The sequence below is a fragment of the Prinia subflava genome, chromosome 2 (assembly GCF_021018805.1).
Source record: "Prinia subflava isolate CZ2003 ecotype Zambia chromosome 2, Cam_Psub_1.2, whole genome shotgun sequence".
NCBI lineage: Eukaryota > Metazoa > Chordata > Aves > Passeriformes > Cisticolidae > Prinia > Prinia subflava.
This window is the reverse complement of record NC_086248.1, coordinates 60,656,378-60,683,498: the sequence shown is the minus strand read 5'-3', so window position 1 is coordinate 60,683,498 and position 27,121 is coordinate 60,656,378. Positions and strand designations below refer to the sequence as shown.

Sequence of the window (27,121 nt, the reverse complement as noted above, 5' to 3'; positions counted from 1 at the left end):
TGTGTTAATAATGCATAAACCAAAGGAGGGGGGGGGAAGCTACCCATTTAATGGAATAATGCTTTTATCCCCGCAGTTAAAACGAAATAAGCCATGACTATTAATCCGGTACGGCCATGTAGAAGCGCAGTTTTTAAACCTTTTCTGAGAGGGGACAGCTCGGTGAGCGCTCCGGCGAGCGGGGCCTTGGCAGGGCCGCGCTCGGCGCTGCACACCAGGCTGGGCTCGGCGGAGGCCATTACCCGCCCGTCGCCATGGCGACGCTAACAGAGCGCCCGGCTTCAAAGACAAAGCTGTAATTTCAGCCGCGCAGCAGCCAGAGGGAGCGGCGACAGCTCCTGCCACCTCACCAGCCATTACACAAATGCCCTCAGCGCCGCCCGGCCCGGCCCGGCCCGGCCCGGCCCGGGGACACACCACCGAGCCTGCTACACCGACAGCTTTCGGGTTCACGGAGTCATTCCAACCACCACAGCAAAAGTCGTTTTCACTCTTTCATCCTAGTGAAAAGAGTGGGGATACTTGTGAGATCATCAGTTCTGGGGAGAAAACCCTCAGCGGGAAGGAAAAAAGCTCACTTAAGTTTTGCCACTGTGTGGATAATGGCAATAAAAAGTAATGGTAGAGCAGAAATAACAAACATTAACTCAACTTACACACTGCTGTCTCATCAGTGTGCTCTTATTAAAAGTGACCAAAATGTCCACTTGGAAATCAATCTGTAAAGCTGGCCTTGTAGCCTAGCAATAGTTCAGCCTGGGAAGCCACGGATCCCAGCTCGGCTGCACTTTTTAAACTCTGCTGTACCGAGTCTCCAGGAGGGAATGCCGCTCTCCTCCGAAGTGCCATGTTCCCCACTGCACCACAGCCATGTGCCGAAACCAAGATAAAAGTAATGTACTCCTCTTTGGTGTACTGAAGTTGGGTTACCTCGCAAACCCCTTGGAAAGGAGACAGAAGAGACGGAGAAAAGCCAGATCCATAAATAACCCAAAACTTGGAAGTATGTTTTTTAATGTTAACACATACAGAGAGATGTGTATAATCAAAATGGTATTACGAGCATAACTCTTGTTATTGCCTGGTCTGAAGGAAATCTAACCCTCTTCTGCAGAAACAGGGACACTTTGCTTCTCTCTCAGCACAAAAGTACTGTGAGGTTTTGTTCCCTTACCAGAAAGGCACCTTCCCACCTGAGAGAGCCCAGAAGCGGCCAGAGACACCTCCAATGCTGAACCCCAAACCCAGCAGCACAGAGCGCCCTGGTTAGCCAGCAAACACAGCACAGCCCCCATGCACACACTTCAGTCTGGGATGACCTGCCAGCCTGGGAGCTGACTGGTGATCCACAGATCCACAGCCTGATCCCAGGCCAAGGTACAGCGGGGGCCAGCACATCCTGTTGGGTTTTGTCACTCTGTAAGGCTTGGAGGATTGCTCACAAGCCTGAGCTGCATCCTGCACGTGACCCTGGACCAATAACCCCAGACTGAACTTGGAGAAGCGTAAGCTGCCTGATCTGCACTTGTTTAATCATGAATCTCTGAGTTCTATGGAATACGAAATTCAGCTTTTGACAAAACTTAGTCCTTGTTATTCAAAATAAGCACACAGAAATTGAGAGTCTGCAAAAAATTCAAATATTCATAGACGAGTATACCAAATGTTTAAGATTGCAAGGAAAAGTAATGATTTTTAAAAGAAAGAATAAAGGAGGAGGTTGGGGGTGGTTTTTAGTTTCTATCTTTTAAATAAACTTTTTTTTTTTTAAAAAAACCCTTTGCAACATAGCTGATCACATATTTTGTTTCCAAGTTTCATCTTTAATGGATGTGGGTGGTGGAGAAAAAATGTGTCAGACTGTGTCCTTTAATTACTTCTAAACTCTGGAGCTTCACTGCATGTGTAAGTGAAGATAGTCCTTAGTCGGCGTGGCTAGCTGACTACTGCCCTCTGACCACATCTCCATGGAAATGGAGGTCAAGCGATCAAAATTCACATCGGAGGGAAAGTTTGTTTTTCTAGCAAAAATAAGGTAAAGAATTTACAGCATACACTTCAGTCTGACCTATATTACTGTGAATATAGCATTAAAAAGCAAGCACTAGAAATCACTGGTTCTAACCAGCAAAAATTAAAGAGCTGAAGTATATGCAAGTACATGTATGGGTGCATTTCTCATCATTTCATGGGATTTGATATGCAACCTCTGGTTCTTTGCAGAAAGCTCTGTAGGTAGGCCAAATGCCCCCTCTCACACCAAGCTGTGGTCTCAGCGCTGGAATGATGCTCTGGCCAGAAACAGCCCAAAGCTTCCAGAGCCAAAAAAAAAAATCCCTGTATTTCATCATACCTCAGAATAGGAACAAAGGAACAAAAATGCTGTTACTGTGATTTCCAGTGGAGCAAAATGTCTAAAAAGCCATGCAAGAAGAATCGGCAGTCATTTTAAAACATTGATGGGTATACGCAGTTCTTGTCAATCTTCTTTAAAGGTACAAGCAAAAAACAAAAAACAAAAAACAAAACAAAACAAAAAAACCACACACCACCACCACCACCAAACAACAAAAAACATAAACAAAAAAAAAAAAGGGAAAGTAAAGAAGACTGAGAGGAAATGGATTATGAGAGAATCCAAATGAAGCAATGAGATGTTACTTATTAAAAAAAAAGGCAGTCCCCCAAATATCAGCAATAAAACCTAGAGATCTTAAGATTTTACAGCCTTGTTTCAATAAATTCTGAAGAGCTGTGCTGAAAAAAATTGCACTGACTTTTTACTTTTTTTCCTAGTTTCATGTAGGCATGATAATAATGATACAACAAACAAAATGGAAAAAAATAGGTTTCTATGAAGCTTTCATTAAGCCATACTATTAAAATCTTGACATGAACGGTAAGTTAAAATAAGAGAAGGAAATAATCTGGAGTGTTTCTTCCATCTCCACTTTCCCATGGAGTATCATATGAAAAACTGCTAAGGCTTTCAAGTTTCAAGTCTAAATCTAAAACATAACCGTTTGCATTAAGTTTTATCCCACGCCATAATGAATTAGTTCACTAGGGTCAATGTCTGTACTTAATCCATATACCACTTTATCTACCTATTTAATCTTATTTTGATTGTAACAACTGAGTTTAAAAATCTCCGATCACTTCCACTTCCTTTATTTCCATACTTTTCAAAAGCCAGAACTGGTTATTGAATAATTTGCAGTTTAAGAAACGAAAATAGTAACATTTTACATCTCTTTTATTACCTTTTGTGCAAAATGCATTGGGAAATTTCATCAGCTATGATACTGTAAATATACATGTGAATCTACACCTTATTCTATGGCATGAAACAAGCTTTGTTCTCTACACTAAGTCCACTACTGTATATTCAGCAAACCTTACTAAAGCTTACTGATGCATAATGTATTACTACATGCAAAAATAAATACAAATGCTCAGGTATGCTTATCTTTATATTACTTCCCAAAATGATAACTTCAGTTGGAAGGCGGAAGATAAACCATTAAGTGAATCTCCACCTTGAAGGGAAAAAAACCAGAACAAAACCACTAAACCTAACAACGAACATTGATACAAATTCATGCCATTTAACTATAATGTAAAACAAATTATCCAGGATGGCATATTTCCCTATCCTAATGCAATTATTCAAATATGCCTCAAAATTCATGTCCTACGTCTTATTTAACACAGTAAACCTCACAACAAGGTTAAGATGATTAAAAAGGTCATCTGCCATTGTATGCATGGAAGGAAAGAGATCAAAAGCCTGAAGACTGAGAACTGAAAGTAGTCCTTTCCTGGCACTATCAGCTTTTCTATTTTAATTTCAACACTCTATAATGTTTCATCTCAAAAATTACACTGTTAATTCAAACAGGACCATCTTTACAAAGTCTTGTATTTGGAATTGAGTGGGAAATGGCACAGAATAATCTGCATGGTCCTAAAGAAAACTGATGCAGAAGGTTAAAATGTAAATGCCTTCCAAAGACAAATGCAGACGCCCCCTCTGCTTGTGTGTGTGTGTCTCTTTATATGTACTTTTAAAGGTGAATTGATAATGGAAACTTATCTACATGAAACAGACTTCAAAAGCACTTCTCACATACAGCACAATATAGCACAAATTCTAAAAAGTCACCACATATCACTGTCTTCAAGAGAAGATTCATAGTCAATCTGATATGTATGGCTCCAGCAAAGAAAGGAAGGTTTTGGATGTTTAAGTAGTACAAGACATTAAGTTTAAAGAAAACACATTTAAGGAACTTTTAAAAACTTGTTTCAAACCTCAAAAAACCCCAAAAAGCAACCAAAACCAAAAGAACACCACGAGAACATGTGAATGGCCTCACAGTACAGGACTGAATTTATCACTATTCAAACACATTATTATGAAACAAAATGCACGTTACAAGCACTTCCTATCTGCACTGTGATGGCACCTAGAATCCCCAGCAATTACGGACACACCGTAAACCATCGGATAAAGCACTGTGAAACCCGGCCTAATGTTAACACTACTGACCGTGACTGCACAAACATCTGCTCACACAGACACCGCAGCTGACCAGGACCACTCAGGAGTCAGCCTCACTTCAAAGAGCCGTAACTTTTTTTTAAACATGAAAGCTGCAACAATAGCACCAGAAACAAACATGTTCCCAGCAAACGGGAATGGAAGGAGGAAGAAGAAGAAAAGGCATCTACTGCTAGGCTTCAGATGTTGCTGGTCAGAGTGAGTTACTGTGTTTAGCCAAGGTTATGAAGCTGAGGTCATACTTCACAACGGTTGGACAAGCAAAGGAGTTACTTGAAAAAAAAAACCTGATCTTACAGGAAGACTTGTGGTAAAAATAAAGAAAAAAACATTCACAGTGTCTCAGGTATTTCCTGAAATGGTATTCAAGTGAGTAATACTCCTTTGTCTTACTTTCTGCGTTGTAATCCCAATGTTCACACAGGCATGAACAAAGACATGCTCCAGGGAATACATTAAGCTTTGGAATTTATAGTATGCTATCAACTCAAAATTTACAAACAACCAAGCAGATAAGATATGTGTGCTTTTATACACTATACATGTACGTACACACATTATGTAAAATGTTCCAACAGTAAAAACTGACCCCCAAATAAAAAAAAATCCCTACCACTTTAGAGATAGATTCTCAAATGCAGAACCTAAAGGCACTGACTTGGAAATTTGGGCAGATTAAAAGGACAGCCAATGCAGTTACTGCCCCTGCAGCAGGTACATCTGAGCCGTGCATGCAGAGGCACCAGTGGTACTACAGCCTACAGCCCTGCATATTAAAGTAACCTTGGGAGCTTTCAGCTTGCCTCTCATTTCAAGCTGAAAGATTTGGTGGTTCAGAGGCTACCACAAGTGCAGTTCAGTCACCCTAGCTAGAAGGGCAGTAGCCTCAATGGAAGGGACCCACATGAGGCAGGGGGTGGTAAGAAAATAAAAATTAAAATACTTCAATCACCCAAATTAAATCTAGCTTAATTTCTGAATCAACACCAATACTATTCTAGTATTTGGAGGTATATGATGCAACTCCTCATGGCTTCAAAAAGTATTGCAGGAAAAAAGCTACTAATACTTTACTATTCCACTTAGAACAACATTGGCCTATTTAACTACAAGTTTTTGCAACCTTAACCACTACTGGGATCTATAATACCTTAGCAGGTTTCCCACATAAATTTCACGTAGAGGTCAGACTAAGTACTCTTTTTGCATTTGTAAATTTTCTAGGATCATAAATTAGCCATTTTGTTATTACAGGGATGTTGTACACATTGTAAATGTAAAATATTTTGAATCTGGAAAAGGTGATGAATATTCAAGTATCTTTTTTACAATACTTTGTGAAATTACTTTTTATACTTCAATAACAACCTAAAACTGGTCTTTTAAATAAATATGATCAATCTGTCAGGCAAAACCAAGTAATTCTGTAAAGCACAAAACACAAATTAAAAACAACAGGTCCTTCTCTTTACACTACAAATATTAAGAACACCTAATTAAAGCATCTGTAATTTTGGTTTCAATGTTTCAGCTTAACCCTACATGGACAACACAAGCCCAAGGCTTCTCTGCACTATTTTGACTGCATTTTCCCCAAAATGGGACTTAATGTACAAGTTGACTCTAGGAACAATGAATCACTTTGACCACCATAAATGAAGTCTTGGTTTAAGTGAAGTCAAATGTAAAATGTGGGCTAGGACGTGGGCATACAAAATTCCCTCCCCTGATAACGTCACCAATGTCAGTGATGCTGCAGTGGTTCACACTGGTTTTGACCCATTAGTCTGACTGACACAAATGGGAGGCCACATACAGAATCTGGATGCAGTAACTACAGAGAATGTTTTGCACTTCAGAAACACACAGAAATACATATACTTGATATCTCTATACATATGTGTTGTGTGAAACTGGTTCTAGCTACAGGTTTATTACAAAGAATGTTAAGGGAAAAAAAAAAAAAAACAAACCCAAACAATCTAGCAACTGCACTTGATCCAGAATTGAAATAACTTGGAAAAAATAGCAGCTTCTTCCAACTCTACACGTAATGGCTAAGAAAAACCTTTGAGATAGCTTAGTCATTTCTTTGCAACTTGAAGCTTTTTTCCTTTTATTCCAGGCTTAAACAAAGTTCAGTGGGGCATCAAACTGCCTCAGTTTTAAATTACAGTCTGTACTTTAAAATAGAATGCATGCACCACATGTTCCTGAAGCTAGAGGGTGGGAGTGTTATTCACTGAAAATTGAAGGCTTGTTGAGTCAATAATCTTCTTTCACAGAGTAACAATTTTCAGCTAAAATTTCTTGACCCAAACAAAGAAAAACAAGATCATTCAGTTATTTCACAACGTTGCAGAAAAAAGAAAGGAAAAGTGGGAAGGAGGTACATCAGTTTTATCCTACTTGATATAAAAACAGCGGAGAATTTAATTCGCAAGTATTACATACTCGCATTTCTTTCTTGTTCATGGTTTACCATACTCCCAAACTGGTATTTTCAGGCAGAGACATGAACAACTTCAGATAGATTTGCTATCATGTACTACACACATCTGTCAGCTGGCAACAGCTGACAAGCCTCCCAAGAATTAAAAATAATCAATTTATAGGATTTTTTTCTCTTCTTTCTCAAATCACAACCAATACTCTGTATTTTTAAAACAGTACTTAAATTTAGATCAAACTTTTTTATTTGCTTACCTGCAAAGAATTCAACAAAGATTACAAAAAAAAAAAAGGGTCACTCCACCATGTTCTCCTTTACTACTGGTTTGTCCTTACAAGAAGGGCTATAGTGGTAATTAATATTTACATGGTGGTAGTGCCCACAACCTGATCATGATTAGGCCTTACTGGACTAAGCTGTGTATAAATGTCACCAGAGTCCCTCGTCCCAGTAGTTTAATCTCTGAGAAGAGTTACCTCCTGCTCTCAATCACACTTGCTCAAGTAATGCTGGGAAGTGTTTTCCTGTAAGACTTCACCCATTAAAAGCATTTGTTCAGGACATGGAGAATATTTCATATTCTAGAAGTGGGACAGAGAATCTGGATTCCCAAACCCTCCCATGTATTTTCCTCATAGCCTACACCTACTGAGATCCTTCTGAAATGATGCTGTTCCATAAGCCAAGTGTATCTAGTTTTGCAATTAGTTCACTACTAATTCCCAACAGAGGTCCTCTGAAATCTAATTTAGTACCCGCCTGCTACAACAAAAAAGGTGTGTCAACTGTCCAGCACTCTCAATATCTTTCAGAGGCTCATTAAAATGAGGTAGAACAGAAGTGTGAAGCAGTTAATAAAATCAGGAAGGGATTGCTGATGTGCTGTTTTCCATGGTACCAAGCATAATGAAACAAGACAATTGACATCTTAAAAAAGTTTATCTGTCCAAACAACAGATAAAACGTATTATTTTGAGCTCTGAAGCTCGTACAGCTATAGATGTGTAGAATCACAACCAACTTTGTCAGGTCACAGCACTGCAGAAGAGTCTAGTGGCATTCTACCTCCACTGCTGGCTACTGTTTTGTTTCACATACGAATTGCTCTGCCTCAATGAAGCTCAAGATGCCACAGAGCTTTCACCTGTAGGTTGCAACAAAAAAGCCTTAGCAGAAAACTCTTTCAAAAGCTTGGCAACCTTGTGCCATTCGACCTCATAGCTCAAACCAGCACACCTGACACTGGGCAAAAAAAGGGCCTTATTAAAACAAAGTAAAAGCAAAAACAGTAGCACCTATTTGAAATTATTTTAATACTCACACCAATTTTAAAAAATAATAAATTAATTCATGTTTTCTGCTCCTCATTCTATCAACACAATCCAATGTGGACATTTATAAATGCACTTATTAGAGACAAAATAAAGGATTAGTCTTCATACACACACAGTCTACTGCTGACACAAGCCCCTTTACTGCAACAACAAATCCGCAGATACAGCCTTTGGAAGCTTTTTCCTGTAAGTCTGCTCCAGCTTTCTCACAATAGAAAAAAAGTGTATTTTGCTATTATCCCTTAAGTCTTGAAAAATATGTTCTGTAGTAGTTGTTCTCCAGACAGTTTCGTTCAAGCCTCTCCCCCTTTATTCCTCCCACTACTCTAATAAGGAACAGTTTCTGTTTATGACTTCCTTTCCTTCACAGAGTACCTAACTCCCATGTTTTCTCAAAGGCTTGAGATTTCCTTCTAATTGTGACCCCAACAAAAGTGCTTAGAGCACTATTCTGTGCAACTTTTCATTTGGGCTCTCAGTGACTCCACATGGTCAGAGACCCACAGGTCAAACCCTCCAGATATCAGAGCAGTTAGGAGAGGGAAAGCAAGCATTGTATAGAATCTGTCAGGCCATTAGAACTAGCTAATAAAGCCATATTTTGTTTGTAGCCATTTGTTACCAACCCACATTACAAATTTGTCTGCTTTGAACTTTATGGGAACATTCATGCCAGGACTTTTATATACAATGTGTGAAGGAAACGGAACAACTATTGAGCTGTTTAGCTGTGCTTACTGTGACACAAACCTGCTGAAAAAACTCCCCCAAAGGGTGACACAAGCCAGCATTCAGTGCTGCAGAAAGTGGCCAGCTCCTCTTCGAATCCATCAAAGGGAAAATCTTTTTTTAAAGCCACATCAGAGAAAACCATTCACCATTTAGTATTACATCTCTTTTGTTGTTTTTCAACACTTGTATAAGCTGGTATATAGCTGCTGTGATTTTACACAATGCCCTTAAGAAATAAAAAGATAACGGGCAAATTGTATAAATACCAGAATACCATGAAACAAGACAGACATAATTAAATTTTATTAAAAGCCACTGTTATAATTTCAAGCTTCACTGTACAGAGACAACTTACTGACCACTACCCTGAAGAACCACATTACCCTAAAAACAAGCTTAAGAAACCATATTGAGTATACCAGAATGACGCTAACTAGGAATACTGAACAAGGAATAGTGATGGAAGGTTTTCATAAGCAGTCTAAAACAGAATACAGAACTCTCCTGCTTCAGGGAAAAACCACCATGGTCAAACCATTACCCCAAATAGACTTATATTAAAGCTTTTAATGTATGGATCATCAAAAAACCCCGTGTTGCTACATACAAAGAACTGAAGTTTTTCAAATCTGAAAAACAAAACAAACAAAAATTCCACACCAACACCAAAATACAGAATTACAGTAGCCTCCATTCCCCTTCACATGAAAACAGCGATGTTTTTTCAGTATATGAGGTGCTCTCAGGTTATGCATCAAAGCTTGTCAGTAATTCGGTGTCTCAGTAACAGCATTCGGGACAACTGAGAGTTTAAGATCAGTGGCCAAAATGGTTAACATCCACTGTTAATACAACCAGCTTACTCATACCTAGAATAATTATGAGCTACTAAATATACCAAGCACTCAGGGACACAGATAATACCCAATACTCTGCTGAAATATCATGATGCAAGAGATAGAACAGAGCATGGATTAAAAGTAGGACAATTGTTTAAGAAAAAACACAGGCAAATTAGCAGAACATTAGTTGATAAATAACTTTACTTCTCTCTACTCTAATAAACACTGTTCATGAAAAACTGGGATATAAAAAGTCCTTTTTAGTATCCTTGCTTTTTAAACTAGGTAATTGTTACCAAAACAGTTCAATGTCCACAAGAGCTACCATTATTCAGGTAAATGCCAGCATCCATTTCTGAGAACTGTTCAGACAAATTAGTCTGTTTAAAAAAGGGTTCCTGAAAACGTGTCAAATTAATACTTGGTTCAAAGCAAACAGATATCTTTTCTCATACCGGTTTCCATAGCTTTTCCTGAGACTTGCATGTCTCAAAAGTCATGTAAAGAATTTGTAGCACATACACTCTCCCAGATGCCAAAGATGTAACCTTAAAATGCTATGAAGATGTTTATTGCTGTATTTTTAGGGATTTACGATTGTCCCATCCCTCTGCCAACTGCAAATGAATAGATACCCAGTGAACAGCAGGAAATATCCTACATATTTCTGATACATTATTCCAAGCCAGAGGTCACATAGTTTATAAAGTTTTCATCACTTAAGCTGAACATATTCTAGTTGGTTTAAATTCATGCTGGTTTATACCAAGAAACAAGAAAATCCCCAAACCACAAGGAGCACACAGAGACACGGCTAAGTACTTCATCTATTATAAGACCTTCAAAAATGCAAGCGGCTGCAATGTCTTGACAACATATATTCATTTGTTCTGTTTCCCCCACAGCAGAATGCATAGAGCTCAGAAAAGCTGATAAATATTAGTCCAAAATAATCTCCTAACCAAAAATCAACCTAAGTATTGCTCTCATTCCTGCTTCTACACTTGTGTAGAAATAGATAGTAGCAGAATTCACATGTCAAACTCATTACTGATGATCAGGGTTTGGAACAGACAACTCTTGGTAACGGTATTCTAAACCAGAATCAACTGAAAACATTTGAAAAAGGACACAGAAAAGTTTGCGCAAGTATGGAATTCCTAAAGTTAAAATATCAGTCAGTTTCCTCTGTGCAAATACACATGTGCAGAAGCACAGAACATGCATGTGAATAAATAGTGCTGTTTCTGAACAAGAACAGGCCCAAGTCCACTCATATACGAGCTATCCGTTACCGTATTTTTAAAAAGAATTTTTCATCAACCTTTTTTAGTATTTCTTCTTTCACTACTTCTCATCTGCTCATCCTGGATACAATAAACTGGTATGTAAAGTGCTTTCAATTTTAAAATACTGAAACAAACATTATTTTCTTACTGGTAAGCTTGATGGTCTTTCTTGCTGGATTAGATTCAAGTCTTCATGGTTAGGCTTTCCTGGGGCCATAGGGGGTTGAGATCTGGTTCCATAGCCTTCCTGAGACATGTCCTGCAACAACAGTTGTAAAAGAATTATTAATTATTATAGAGCCAGAATTATACTGGCTCAGTAACTACACTTAAATCTGCATCACAGAGGGGTGAAAATACAACAGTTGAGTGCTGATGGGGTTTTTTGACCTGAAGTTTTTGCTAGTTAAACATTTCTGATACAAGTATCAGGCCCACACAGGCACCACTAGGACATGTGCTGTTTGTAAGAAAACCGGGGAGCTGAGATGCATGCCAACAACCAGCAGGGAATCATACCACTAGGACATGGGAAAACACACAAAACCAAACCTCTTAAATAAACAACCTCATTTTACTGTAAAAGAGTAAGTAGCAAGCACAAACATTCATCCTACTCTAAGACGTATTCTCAAGCATTTTGATAAAGTACTGAGCCAGGTGGAAGACTGGACTTGAAAATAGGATTGCAATCACATTGTGTAACCAGACTCCTGTAACAACCCTGGATTTACCATCAGTACTTCTGGCGCAAATTTCAAACCTTGGCCATCAGGTGATAGAACATAGCACAGTTGCTGCACCTGCTGGAGGCACACTCTGTCTGAAGGGTTAGAGGGCACATGTATTGATCAAGAGTAGCTCCAAAACTTGTACCAGTAACTTGGGGATTTTCCTCCCTACACAAGCCCAAGCAGTGGTAGCTGATGGCCCAACACAACAGCCACCATGCACGGGTGGGCGGAGCAATGAAACAACCTCCTGTCCTGCAGCCCATCCCGCAGCCCCCAGCACATTTCCCACACAGACACTTGCCCATTGCAAAGCCTTAAATTCAGGCTTCATTTCACCTTCTATAGCAGCTTCTACATGAGCTTCTTTAGGGAAAACAACAGAAAGCTCAGTACTGACTTCAGCATGTACAACTGGCAGGGAAAGTTGAAGAACCAGTTCCTGCTAGAAAAAATATCTCACCTTTTTGTTTTTAAATGATTTAACTCTCCTCTCCCCTTCCCTAGTTTACTACCAGTCCAGTTTGCTTCAGCCACCCTCAGGCGTTCGATTTTGTGGCGTACCTGAAGCAGGCAGGAGCTGCAAGGCACAGAAGCCCTCTGCCCCACGCCACCATCACCTTGCTGCTGCCTGTGCAGGAGCTCAGGCAGCCCAGTGCCCACAGCCACAGCTGCGGCTCATGCACAGACTCCAGAAGGCAGCTGCTGGCAGAGCAGGAAAGCTTTCTGTCTCTGGTTTTAGCCCAGCTTCTGACAGAGAGAAATTTGTTAACAACTGTACCATTTCCATTCAGCCCCTTCCACCCATTTGGACTCTCACAGATTATTTTAAGGGATGCAGAAAATTCAATGGGGCTAATTAAACAAACCCCAGCAAACCCAATACGATATAAACCCAGCAATAAATGACCCTATCCCTAAGCCTGTGCCAAGTAAAATCAAGAAACACTTAAAAGGCCAGCACTTCAATGTGGTTACCAGCAGAGGGTAACAATTAGGCTTAAGGGTGACAAAGGCTGATGGCTGAATGATTATTATCCCCTGTGACCCCCCGCACTCCCTCCCGCCCAGATTTCCACTTGTCACACAGCTCTCCTGCTGCGCACACCAGCAGGTTCCTGTGGATTAACAGTGAGGTTTAAAATCAACAAATGGCACAAGGCCTCCATTCAGCAGCCTTCACCCCAGTACAAAGGAGTAGAAAGGTGCAGGACAGCTTCACAATAGGCAAACAAATGAGCAAACCTCTGCTTTCCTTTTTATTTAAAAACGCGCACGCACACACACACACACCACGCTCACGCACGCTGGGGCTGTCACTACACAGGCACTCACAACAAACCCGACAACCCCAGATCTCAGCTTCCAGTTCAGCATTCAACAGTGCTCTTCCCAATTCTTAAAATATTACACCAAATAAATACCACTTGTCAAAACAACAACAACAACCACACAGTTATACCAAGAGTGGTGCAAAAGGATAAACTGAATATTCAGTTTAGGCGACATCATTGTAGAAATGCAATTGTTCTTTTTTCCAAACAGACACTACAGGATTTTGCTGGGAAGGAAAACATGTTTCATATTTTGAAAAATCAAGAGCCATTACTTCCTTACAAAGTACCAAGCATAGGTTTTCCCACATGTTTGCAATATTTGAACCTTGCCTCCTACTGAAATTTCCAGGAAGACCAGAGCAGGAGAGAGAAGAGTTAGCGTGCTTTCTCATGAGAAATACTGCTGGTTGAATGGAATTTGCTTTTACCTGGGTATTTGAAGACTATATATGAAATGTCATTCCACACACTGAAGAGCACATAAAAAACCCCAGACACAACTCTTTGTCTTTCTAGATGCAGCATTTTCATACACTGTTTTCCTTTCTGTTTGTAGAAAAATCAAATCCATTTGCTCGGTTCTACGTGAGGTTTGGAAACACACAAACACTTGTGTTTGTTAATGATGCAGGCACCTGTGCACTCCAAATGGGACTGAGATTACAAACTCTTTCTTACACTCTCTGTAAAGCTATGTAGATACTTGGATCACTAGAAACTTGGAAAGCAGCTCTTGAGAAGCAAAGGATCAGTTTGCTCTCAGTAAGCAGCAGGCATGGGAATCTCCCAGATGAAATATGCATGGGACTGTGTGTATAATTTTATCTGTTTATACACACGTATTCTCCAATAAAAACAGTCCATTTATATCCTAAACATAATGATTAAATAATAGCATATTTCACTAAGAGGTTGGCTTCACAACCAAAGCAGAGCTCAGTATAATTTTCACTGAAAAACAGAAGAGAGAAAATCCCTATTGCCTGTCTTCAGTTCTGCATTTGGAGATTTTGTTAACATACAGCATATTACAGAATAGCCACAACAGATTTTGAGAGATAAGTAAGAAATAAGGACAGAAGTATTAGAGTAAATTGTCTGTCACAGAGGAAATGCATGGAATTGGCAATTCTTGCAGCTTTGAAAGGTCATTTTTCTTCCTAGCATCTAGAAATGGATTTATCAGGGACTGAACAGAGGGAACATAAGGGTAAGAGAAACACGTTACCACGTGCTGTGCTACAGTCATGGCTGAGGAATTCCCCATTGATACTGGGGCTCAGTCTTCTCCTGGGATTCCTGACTTTTTGTTTGACTCCCAGTATTTCATCCATCACTGACATCAGCTTTCAAAATAAAGCTTATGATTTTTTATGAATCACAGAAAATCCTTCCTCCCATAGATGAGCATGTGTGTAAGACACAAACCCAGGCTTTTATAAACAGAAGGCTACAAGTTTCCACTCAGAACTTCCCAGCTTGGCACAAACCCAATCATATCATAGCTGTTACAGCACAAACTGTCAACAAAGTTGTAAAATAACTAAAGTCAGGGTTTCCCCCATCAGATTTTAGAAAAGCACAAGGACAAATAATCAGCAAGTCATAAACATATACTCAAAACAGCTGAGGTTTAAACTTTTTCAGACTTTTAAAAACACATTTATGATTAAATAGGTAGACAAAAAAAAAAAAAACAACAAGGACTAGAAAGAGCCTAAAGCCTGTATATCAGATAAGCTGTTCAGAAATTGACCCATAAACAGTTATTATATTTGGGAAGCAATAATAATAACAACAACCAGTTGCTTATCATCCACAGAGCTTGGACTAGCTATTCACCTCCTATTTATGTACACTTCCAGCTTTTTCTGCCTGGCTCCACCGTTGCAGGAGTCAGTTACACTGCAACCACTTTGGAGAAGACCAGTGCAAATCTGGAGAAATCTCTGCAAATCTGATTTAATATAGCACTGAAAATGATTGAAACCATGTAAATGAAATGCACATTTGTTTTAAGTTTTGCCGAAGAAGATTAGATCTAATTATTAAATAGTTTGAATTATTTTTAATGAAAAATGAAAGCATAGTGAAAATATTAATATTTGAGGGAAAACCACATTTAAAGGAGGGCTGGGTGAGAAATGTCATTCAGGCTTCATTCACTTCTACTGCAGTGAGTTTCAGAGAGATAACATGACCACCCAGGAAGATAAGTACCATGATGGTTAAACAGAAGGAAGATTATTTATTGAAAATAATATACTAGAATTCAATCTGAAACTCATTAAAACTATTTTAGCCCATGTTCTTGATTCAGTGAGTTAATCTTAAGAAGACTTCAAATGTGAGAGCAGCAAATTCTGTAGCAACGTGACAACAGCAAAACTGAAAAACAAATGTTAATTCTTTTTTTTTTTTTTTGCCTCAGACCTCTTGAAAATGGAAATCAGAACCCAGTAGAGCAGCCAAGAGAAGTGGACAGGACAGCTCTACAACACAAGAGTATTTTACTCATCTCTGAAGGAATATTACTGAACAGAAAGAAGCCAAGTGACATGTTAGGGGCAATGCTAGAAGGCCATGCCTTGTTACCACTCAACCAAGCATCTGTTCATTCTGTGTAGATAAATATGTATCCACACAGCTCCCCTCTTTCCACCTTCTGCACTAACAGACTACAATACAGAAGAAATTACTTACCAGATTGGTGACATATCCCTAAAGAGTCAACTTCTAGCCCACCCCTAATACCTAACGCGTCACCTCCCAAGTTGTATATTCTCTGACAACAAAGGCCAGCCAATCTGTTAGAAGAATATTGTAGGTAAGGCTGCACTCAGAAAAAATGCTATGCCCAAGGGCACAGGCAACACTGAGTCTCACGCAAGCAGCCCTGTGGGGAATGATCCACTAAGGACCGAAAGAGCAGAGACGTTTGCTTGAATCCTGGCCAGATGGTCTGCAGGACCGGCTGCAGGATGTAGATGGACTCCTGCAGAAGCTCTTGGGTCAAGAAGAAATACATACACATATACCTTGAATTTTGTGAATCAGAAATGGGGAAGGAAATAATGAAACAGAAGCCTGTAAAGCCTTGAAGAAAATCAGTATTTGCAGCTGGAGAGCACTGTGCACAAACCAGCAAGCGAGCCTCTTGCTGTACAGGGGGAACAGGTGACTGCAGGAAAAAAAATTGTTTTCTCGGTCCCAGCACCTATTACGTCAACAAAAAAGAAGAGCGTGCTAACCACCGGAGGTGGATTACCAATGCAGTCTGGTAATCCTCTTAAACATGCAAGTCTGTGTTTACGTGATGAACTGAATAAACCCTGTTCACAACCAGAATACGTAAATCATTTCAAGCCAACCCTCTACCACCACCACGGAAACCTGAATGGAGACAAGGAAAGCAGTGGTTTTAAGGATGGCATCTTCCTCTGTGTGCTGACACGACTTTGCTGACTGCTACTTCAGTGGGACTGGCAAGCAGCAACTGCTGCTCTTTCAGGTTGTTATCATTTGCCCACCATCAAGCCAGGGCAAGAATACGCCCTCAGAAACAAAGATGATACTCTGCCTCACCAAGTTAACTTTGGTCTTCAGCATCTTTATATGCACTAAAGAGAATCAAAAACTTCAGAAAATTGCCAAAGCAAAATAGCTCCTTCCTTTTCAAACAGGAGAAATTAATCCAGAAATCATAACTAATCTGTAAGAGAAAAATTCTAGCGTGCACATGGAGACATTTGGAAAATCTGCCCATTTAAATGCCTCAAGTGCAGACCAGTCATTGCCTGTAAGACACCTCATCATCTTCTTCGATGTTAATACTGTCCCTCCCAAGATATCTGCAGTTTCTTTCTAAAACTTACTGTTTCCTAGACATCCTTTGTTAAGCTGATTTAAAAAAAAAAATTTGCAATGGTAACATAATTTTCTCCCTTCACAATTCCAGTTATCATGAAATGACATCTAAGTTAATACATAAGACACTGCAGAGAGAAGAAAAAAATACATTATGCAGCAGTTGATGCAAAAGATACTTAACTTAGGTAAGCAAATATATTATTGAGGGTCAGTTCATCAGAATTCTCTGGAAGTTATTAGCAAGTCAAACTACCTAACTATCAAAGGCTTTTTGCAGCAGAATAAAGTGAAAAACATTAAACACAGACAGGGTCAAAAAAACCTACCCACATCTTACAGGAAGATTTTTTGTTTGGACAACACAGCTTCTAGTCCCATATTAGGTAACCTGAGCCAACTAACAAGACAGAAGGGTCTCTCTTCCTAAACACTCTAGTCCATTTCCACATGTGTCTTGCTATATGGCCTCCAGGAGCCACATTAAGCAAGTGATGCAGGAAGAGCTCCAAGATGAAATCATTCTCAGAAACCCTTATCTTGCTTTTCTCTTTTGCCACTATTGCATTCCATGGATCACAGAGCATATCAATAGTGGATTTAATCAGAAAGAAGACATTTCTTCTTGTTTTCCTTTCTCATAATGTGCCATAAGAAAAATAGACCAGTTTGATCTTTGTCTTAGAATGTGACTGTTGCACACTGCATAATCTGATGAACAGCTGTCAGATCTTCATTTACAGGTAAAAAAGGTAGGATTTTGTTCTACAGATCCAAAGTTCCAGTGTAAATAAACAGATGAGAGAGCGTCCAAAGAAGTAATCTGAGAAATATAACTTGGAAATGAGGGGTAAAATGATCATTTTATATCCATGCATTTTCCCATGTTTACAGAGTGCTTTGGACTTTTCCTAAAAAACCCACAAGGCTTGACAGTCCAACCACGCTTTCATTTTCTACACCCCCTCCTTCCTCTCCCTGCCATTTTTTCACTGACAAAGCTATATTTAAAACAAAACAGAACAAAAAAGTTTTTTAAACAAGACGCCTGGCTGCTTTTGCATGTCCTATTCTTTACAGTCACTTGGGACAGACTACTTGTGATGTAGGACATATGTAAGTCATATGTGATGACCTACAGATTTTGTGCCATCCAGCATCCTGCCCTGCCACACTAGTCCTTGCTAAAACTCCGGGAGGAATGCATCGCTTCAGCAGGCCCGAGAGGTGAAGCTGGGCTCAGAAACAGCTCTGCACCCCACAGAAACAGCTAAACCCGGCACAAGGTGGGAGAGAGGCAGGATTTTAAACCTGCTATTTCTTTCGACTCTGGCTGCTGCAGAAGCGGAGAGCTGGGGGGCTGTGTGGCCCAGAGGGCAGCAGCCTGGCCCAGACCGCCTGCTGCCGCCGAGGAAGCTCTCCCAAGCATACGGCTGGCTGGCAGAAATGAGGTCAGAGCACTGCCCGCAGCTTACAGCAGAGCTGAAAGCCTGAAGCCAGCTTACAGAATAAAGAGAAAAGCTGCACCGAGAGCAGCTGCTACCTCTAGGCTAATCGAGCTAGGTACCCAAGGATGAGACTTCCTCACTTCAAGACTGGGAAACATTATTTCGGTGTTTTCTTAGGGACACGTCTGTGTCTGTGCTTTGAGGTAAAAGCCAGGACTTCATCTAAAGGCTTATGAAAACCTGCAAATCAGTAAGGAAGGGCTGCAAAACATCACTGAGGTTACATTAAAAAAACCAAAAAACAAACAAACAAAAACCAACCAAACAAACAACCACACAAAACAGAAACAAAACAAAACATCCCACACCCAAACAACCAAAAACAAATAAACAAACAAAAACCCCAAACCAACAAACAAAAAACCCCCCCCAAAACAACAACAACAAAAAAACAAACCAAAAAAACCCCCAAACAAACCAAAAAACCACCACACCAACAAACCAGAATGGAGAGGTTTGCTTCCTAGCCCCTGTCCCTCATATTTAAAGCTACATTGTATTACAGACAATTTGTATCACACCTGCTAACTTACTCTCTAACACAACACCACAGAGAGCACTTACATACAAACTGAAGGGAGATTTAGCCACTACTTCATCAACAGTACAATCATAGGAGAAGAAACTGAAGTTCAGATGCAAAAAAGTCTGTAATAAACTTGGTAAAGAAGGTATTCTCAACTGGTCTCTACCATTTTGGTTAACTTTGTTTTTCAGTATGTGAAAGTGGTAGCATGTTACATTTGGGGCTGGCTGCTGGAAGTAGAAAATTAGCTTCAGTCTGTGAAGACCCAGAGTATCTGTCCAAAAATCTTTAAATCCAGCCCACCACAACGAACAATAATCTTAGTCCATGGGAAAAGAACAGTAATTTCCAAAAGGAAGTGCCCACCAGTAGAAGGAATTAAATGAACTGTGCAATACAACAGTTTAAACCAACAGCAATAAACTATTTTTTTATTCTTTTGAGATAGAAAAGTCTTCACCACCATCACCACAATCACAATTTCTCAAAAGAAAATACTCCCAGCTGGGCTGGTGCTGGGAATGGCAGGAATAGGGATTAAGAGGGTGGTGGACAAATGAAAGGAGTGGTAAAACCTGAAAACTCTTAGACCAGACCACTGACTACTCTTTAATACAGCAATGAAAAAACAGTGACGTTCATTAAAAGTTGGTAAAGGATTACTAGATAATAAAGCAACAATAATCCTCTCTTGTGAGGGTGAAGGAGAACAGTCTTCATGAATTCTGCAGGCAGAGACCCAAATCCCAGACTGGTTATAGCTGGTTATTTAGCTTTCTACCTAAAAACATGCATGTAGAAGATAGTTTCTTAGCAGTCAGGGATAAACATGAGGAAGACACAAGAGAGGCTGTGTTCTTCCAGAGCTTGATTTATTGAGGAACGGCTAACCAAGACCAACAGTTGTTCTCCTGTCTTCCACAACATAAACACCAAGTAGTTTTGTCAACAGGTAAAGGTAAACTTGTTTTTCAAGTGGTATCTTATTTATTTTGATTTGCTATTTCATTCTTTGTTGTACATATCTGATTGCAACTAAAACACACTGTAACAATTCAGGTGCATGCTCCAAAATCTATTCTAAATCTATTTGAAATCCTACTACAGTAGTAAAAGGTGTCAGCAAAAGGGAAATACTGGAAAGGATAATGAATGCATATGAAATATATGCTGGTCAATATTCAGATAATACATTGTCTCAACAACAAAATCCCAATGCAAAATACAGGAAACTAAATATATGTATACTGAACAACTTCAATTATTAAAGAAAATGCATGCAGGCAAAAAAATGCAGTGTTAGATTTTATGCCAGGAATATGAAGAAACTTATTTTCCCTACCTCTGAAGAAAATAATGTATTTTAATTTAAAGGCCATAAGAGAATACTGCTGTATTGCGACTGGCCATGAGGTGCAATTTACAAGACCACTGAAATTTGGGATATATACTGCTCATACAGAACTAAAATACCAAACCAACCAACCAAAACAAACAGTAAAAAAAACCCCAACCATTTAGATTTATTAGTAGTTTTTAGATTTTACAACAAGATCACTTAATTCAGAATGATATTCTATTTGCATTTTAGAATTTTCCTTAGAACAGCATTTGTGCCTTTATATTCTAAAGTATTTGCCTATACAACTTTTGTCATTGAACAGCCATCAGATTAGTGGACCATAAAATAAAGGACAATTAAATGATCAGGTATCTTTTGATAAACTCACTATTCTGTTTAACATATTGCTAAATTTCAAAGGTATGGATAAAAATATTTCTGGGATATTAATCTAGCTCTCAGGATAACATTAAAAGAAACCCCTCCTTGAGTAGTAAGCAGAGTGGTAAGGGGAGCAACAATAGTTATGATCACTAATCTCCTACAACAAAATAGTTTTTATCAGCCTGCATTCCAGTAGTTTTACTATCAAGTTAATTAATTGACTCCTATGCTAATATCTAAATGCCAAGCAATTAATGGCACTGAACTATAAATGGCTTTTCTTTGCTCTTGTAGAGTTATTTTATAAAGCAAATGCAATTCTGTCACTTCACTGATTTAATGCAGGCTTTGTGAGGTTAATATTCCAAAGCAATTGCAAAATAAAGAACTGCTTTAATTAACCTTCTGTGATTTAAATACTACGAGAAATCAGAACTCAGAAACTTTAAGTAATATCACCATCATAACAACAACAATACTTTGTGGATCAAAGCCAAATCACTGATTTGAGAACTTTACAAAATACATTTGGACATGTGTATCTTACTGTATTTCTAAACTCATTAAAAAGACCTTTGTCTAAGCATAGCATACTAAATCCACGAGAGATTTTACATAGTTTTTGTAGTTGAGCTGAAAGAATGTTTCCTTTTAGGATTATTTACTTATAAATACTGAAGTTTTCAGTTTTTACAAATGATTCAGCACCCGCATTTTTTGTACTAGAATACTTTGTGAAGATTTTTTTTATGGACCTAGGACACTGCTCACTAAACCTACAAACTGATTGCATGTAGGTAACTGACCACTTAAAATGAAAGCAGCAAAACAGGACTTCCCTCTTCCTAGCAGATTAAGTTTTCTCTCTTTCCAATTTAGCTGAAAGGAGGCTTTTATTGCCAGAGTGTCTTTCTGATATTGCATGCTAACTTCATTTTAGTACATGAAAAAAAAATCAAGACTCAGGCCTTTCAGCGCTGCATATCTTTCAGGCACAAAAGCTGCAATACATCTACCAGGATCAGAATGACACAAAAACACAGGAATAAAAATTAAAAACCAGCAGGATACAGGTGGTCATGATATTCCTGCCAAACAGGTTTGCAACGTGCGCTGACCTATCTCCTCTGACTATCCAGCCAGGTATCATCAAACCCCCATCAGCAGCAGATGCCTGAAAAAGTGCACTTGCTGGTTTCTCAGGAGAAGAAAGCTGACCTTCAGAATTCCTCCTTCAAATGGAAAAGCCTGCTTTCAGCAGAAAACCATTAAGCGATGAAGACAGCAAAAGAACATATACACTGAGAAAATGTTTTACTACAGTGAGGGAACTTGAAACTGAAGGTGCTGTTAAGTTGTTGAGACAACTCAAGAGGCAAACAAATTCTTTCACTGACAGTCCTTTGGAAGATTATAAAACAGAAGTATAAACAAGCTTGCTACATTTTATACATGAACAGTAGTACCACTTTGCAAGATAAAGTACTTCTCCTTTCCCAGTAGTATCACTTAACAAATCCAAGTTACTACAAAGACAGCTATGTGTAAGGGGTAGTTATTATACATGCTAACTTTAACAGCTTCAGGCCTAACAGACTGAAGTTGGATTTTTATTTGCATAAATTGATCCAATGTCTGTAAACACCTTCTTTAAAATAACAGGGCCAAGAAAGTCTTCTCTAAATCTGAATGCAGATTTTTGGGTTTGGGCAACAAGCCTTCAGCAGAAACAAGCCTGTGCTGCTGTGACTGCTGCTTTGTGCTATGCCCTCAATTTTGTTTTTGTGCTCAGGTGTGAGTTTATAGACAATTATACTTTCTTCTTCTGCCTGTCTCAATTCCTTCTAGCTACTTGGCTCTGGAAGATTATTCTCCAAGACTGACAAGGTAGCACCTATTATAATCTTATAAATACAGAGAGAAATCACTGAGGGGAAAAAGAGAGAGGTTTGACACATTTCCTGGAAGGATATAAGCAGTGATGAGCAAACAGAGCAGTCCCCACATGGACAATAATCAGCCATTCTCACTACTGGGGGAAGATGTAGCACAGGAGTGAGTTTCACTGAACTCCTGAGCTGGGCTAAATAACCTTCACCAGATAAACAACCTTATGCTTAACACTTAATTGCTATCATAGAAGCATCTTGATTATGAAATAAGACTTTATAAAAACTGAGATCTAACTGGCAAAGATTTCAATCAGTTAAGTACTCATTGAACCTACAAGGGTTCAAACCTCTCTCGTCCTTCCTGAAAATATCATGTGCTGAAGAAAGGCTCAAAAAGGATAAATCAGTTTTATGCACAAGTCCAATACAGTTCCGAAATATTTCAACAGTTCTTAAATCATTTCAGTGCCTGGCAGGTGCAGGTCACTGGTGGCTTGACTAGAAGCTAGGATTTAAGTCGTGGCGTGTGAGTTTGGAAGCCATTTGCTGAAAGCCCGCTCCTCTTCCCTGCTCTCCCCAAGGCCAGTCAAGCTTTACTACAGATACAAGAAGCCAATATTGCATTCTGCCTTTTGGTATCTATCTGACTTCTCTGAAGCACATGGGCAACAGAAGGTTCAGTGCACCAAAACTGATGCCTTCATACAAAGTAATACTACTGGTGCTCCTTGTCTCTAATTTCAGCTTCCCCCAGAAGGGAGGCCTGAAAAAGCTGGCAAAGTATGTATGTATGTATGTATGTATGTATGTATGTATCTGTCTATCTGTCTATCTATCTATCTATCTGTCTATCTATGTATCTGTCTATCTGTCTATCTGTCTATCTATCTATCTGTCTATCTATCTATCTGTCTATCTATCTATCTGTCTATCTATCTATCTATCTATCTCTGTATGAGTTCCTAGTGTCATGAGCCTGGGATTAAATGTTCTACAGAAATTACTTCTCCCTTGTACCTCTTCACTCTGGAAGGGATATAATTGCTCCTAAGCTAAAAACAAATCCAGCATTTCAGAATGGAGGGAGTGTACCCTGAGCACTAGGCATCTCTGTTGCTGAGACGATGAAAGCCATGAAGGATTTATGGAACACAACAAGCAGTGGTGTCAGCCACTGCTGCTGACAGCAGGCAACTATCTCTTCTGAACATTAAATTTGATTATGAGTTCCCATATAACTGTAATAGCCAACTTCCACAAAGAATACTTTCCTATATGCCTGGCAGCAAATGTCAGATTAACATACAAGCTTGTTCTTTCCCAGATTTCCTGTGGTTCATAACCCAACAAATATTAAGTGCAACCACTCATCTAGTGGTAGAATGATTACATGAATGACACAAAAGTTTAAAAAGGACAGAAGGACAAATTATTTTTATGACAACTTTAAGACGTGCAGCTGTTTGGCAGTCCTTAAAACAAATTCAAATTAAAGACTGAAGGATTTGAGACTAAAGTACAGTACAGTCGACTTCTAATTCTGTGCCAATTTCTAGTAGCTTAAGAGTGAAGATTTTATTATAAAGAGTAATTGCATTGAGGTATACAAATTTGGACTCACTGAGGACTGTCTGTATTACTTTCTAGTGAATTTGATATTTGCATATACGACAGCTATTCCTATTATTACAATATTATTTTTGTACAGTGTTACACCCCAAAACAGCTTGACAATGTTAATTAACACGTTGCTTATTACACTGTTTAAAGAACTTTAGCAGCTCACATTGAATTTAAAAACAATAGTTCATCTTCATTGTACCAAAATCACTTTAATAATTTGGTGCATTTTGCCACAATACAATTTGTTCTGTTTTCATGACAGTCATACAGATTGGACATGAAAACAGATTAATTAGTTTCACATTTTGTTCACATTTTCAAAGACTGTTTCAAATCAGGAAATGTTTTATCTGTCCTACCTTGCACTGACTCAACACTAGAAACAGATGTCTGCGAAAGAACATTCTCATCACCATATCAGGCTTAAAATTGAGACTAATTCCAACGACTGATCCCAGTTCAGGGAAACAGAGAATTTGCAGACCCTTCTGGAAGCGTCAGTGGTCTTCAACCCTCTGCCTGGAGAGACTGACCAAGGTGTCATCAGAGATGCTTCCCACCTTCTCACGTACACCGCATTCCTGCTTCAGATGCCTTTCTACCTGGAACTACTAAAAGAATTCAAAAATTCCTACTGGCCCAAACTGCATTTGTCCCCTTGCCCAGTCTCAGCAAAAGAACCCCACCAGTTAGTCTGCTCTTTGTCCTGTACAGTTTGCATTGGAAAAAAATCTCACCAAGATCAGTAGATAAGGTATATTATTCTAGGGAGCAAACAAGATTTTGGCCAGCTTTTAGAACGTTTAAATAAAACCTGTGAGGCAGTGAGAGAGTGCTGTTTGTTTGCTTGTTTATAAAACATTTTGTCCTTTTAAGTAAAAGCAGACTAAAGAGTGAGCCTGAATTACTTAAAAAACCCCATGGTAACCACAACAAATGATGTACAAACACACACAAACTCTCCGTGCACACAGTTAACCAGAATGACCAATGCCCCAGAAAAGGGCACATGCATGCCCCACCTCAAGGACCTGCCACACTTTTTCCCCATTTAATCTTATGCCTGTACGTGAGAAGAGGGATCAGCATTCTATTCTGGAAACTCGCAAGCAGAGAGCTTCCAGGAAGGTGTAAAACAAAAGATGACTTCATTCAGGGTAACAGTAGTAGGTGTAGAATAAAATCACTATTTTTGTTTAATTAAGAGTGAGACCATAACTATTTTGCAGATCCATTTCATCTGTCAAAAATTGATATGGTCCCAATTCATAAAACAACACAATAAAGCTTAAAGGCACGATTCTATCTCGATACATATGAACACATGCTACATAAAGCAAGGAGATATATAAACATGGCTGTTTACAAGCCAGTTGGAAAGCATAATAACCAAAAATATACATCACACTATCTTAACAAAATAATGTTTAATGATGACAGTTTAAGTTTGCAATTACATGACATTCTTGAGCAAAATATCACTTCTACTTATGGCAAAAGATTTAAAACTGCAAAAACAAGCGAAGTATTTATTCATTTATATGCCATTTCAAGATGAAAAACTCTGCCAAGGGCAACACTATAGCAGTGTAGCACATCTTTCTTTTTTTTCTTTTAAAGAGCACTAAAGGTAAAAAGAAGAAGAAAAAAAAAACCCAACAAGGCAGAATCTACATCTACTGGCAATATCTAATGATCAGTGAATTTGCTACTGCAATAAATTTGCTTAAAACAAAGCTCTTCCTTTAATGGTTTTTACACAGCAGGCTCTTGATATGAAGAAGGGATGACTGATGCTGGCTTACAATATGGTTCTATAGTAAACTGTGCCAGTATTACTATCAAATCACCTCTTATGAAACTCCCTTTCTGCCTACCATGCAATCAATTTAACAAAGATCTAAACAACTTAACAGTTCAAACATTCAAATAAATCCCATTCTCCTCCTTCCCATCTATGCTTATTAGAAGAATGAAAGTCACAAGTCACTGGAACAGCCCCAGAAATTGTTTTATCTGTTTACTTTTATTAGACAAGATTGCATATTGAATTCAAGTGAGTCAAGGAAAAACAGCAATGGCTTCACACTTCCACAATATGTGAGAAATGAAGACAAGCACCAATTCTAAGGCACAACACAGAGTTATACCTGACCTCAGGCGCTCACTCACAATGTGTCTAAAAGAGCAAAAATAAAACATCATCTGCAAGAAATTTCACATCATTTTGTCCCTATAACAGAATACCCAGATCTTCATACTATGGGGTTTTACATAAAAGGAAACTGGTGGCAAGAAAAAGTCCATCATCCAAACAGAATAAACACTATTTTCGATTTATAATCTCCAAAACATGTAACTTGACATAAATCTACAAGGGAAATAAAGAAAATACAGTCAGGAAAAGAAGGCAAATTAGAGAAGCCTTCTTTCTCCAGTCTAGTATTTTTCTTCTCCCTCCTGAAGTAAAACCAATTCAATCACACATCACAAAATCAATATAGAAAGACAAAAAGTCATGGAAAACATGAAAGAAATTCATTTGCAAGCTGAAAAGAAAGAGCAAAACTAAGGATGACAGACAGAAAGGATGACAGATTGTATGACTGAAACTACCTCAGCTTTCTAATTGACAGGATTATATAAACAGGATGTACTGATATTTTTAGGAGCACAAATAAGAAGGATACACCAACTG

At 38.8% G+C, this 27,121-nt stretch overlaps 1 protein-coding gene across 1 annotated transcript in view; it reads right to left on the bottom strand.

The window, feature by feature from the left end:
• The window catches only part of ARID1B (AT-rich interaction domain 1B), a 322,513-nt gene that overhangs the window by 211,525 nt on the left and 83,867 nt on the right, over nt 1-27,121 (bottom strand). Inside the window, exon 4 of the mRNA XM_063390178.1 lies at nt 11,362-11,472. Coding sequence (XP_063246248.1) covers nt 11,362-11,472 — 111 coding nt within the window. The remainder of the gene's footprint in view (nt 1-11,361; nt 11,473-27,121) is intronic.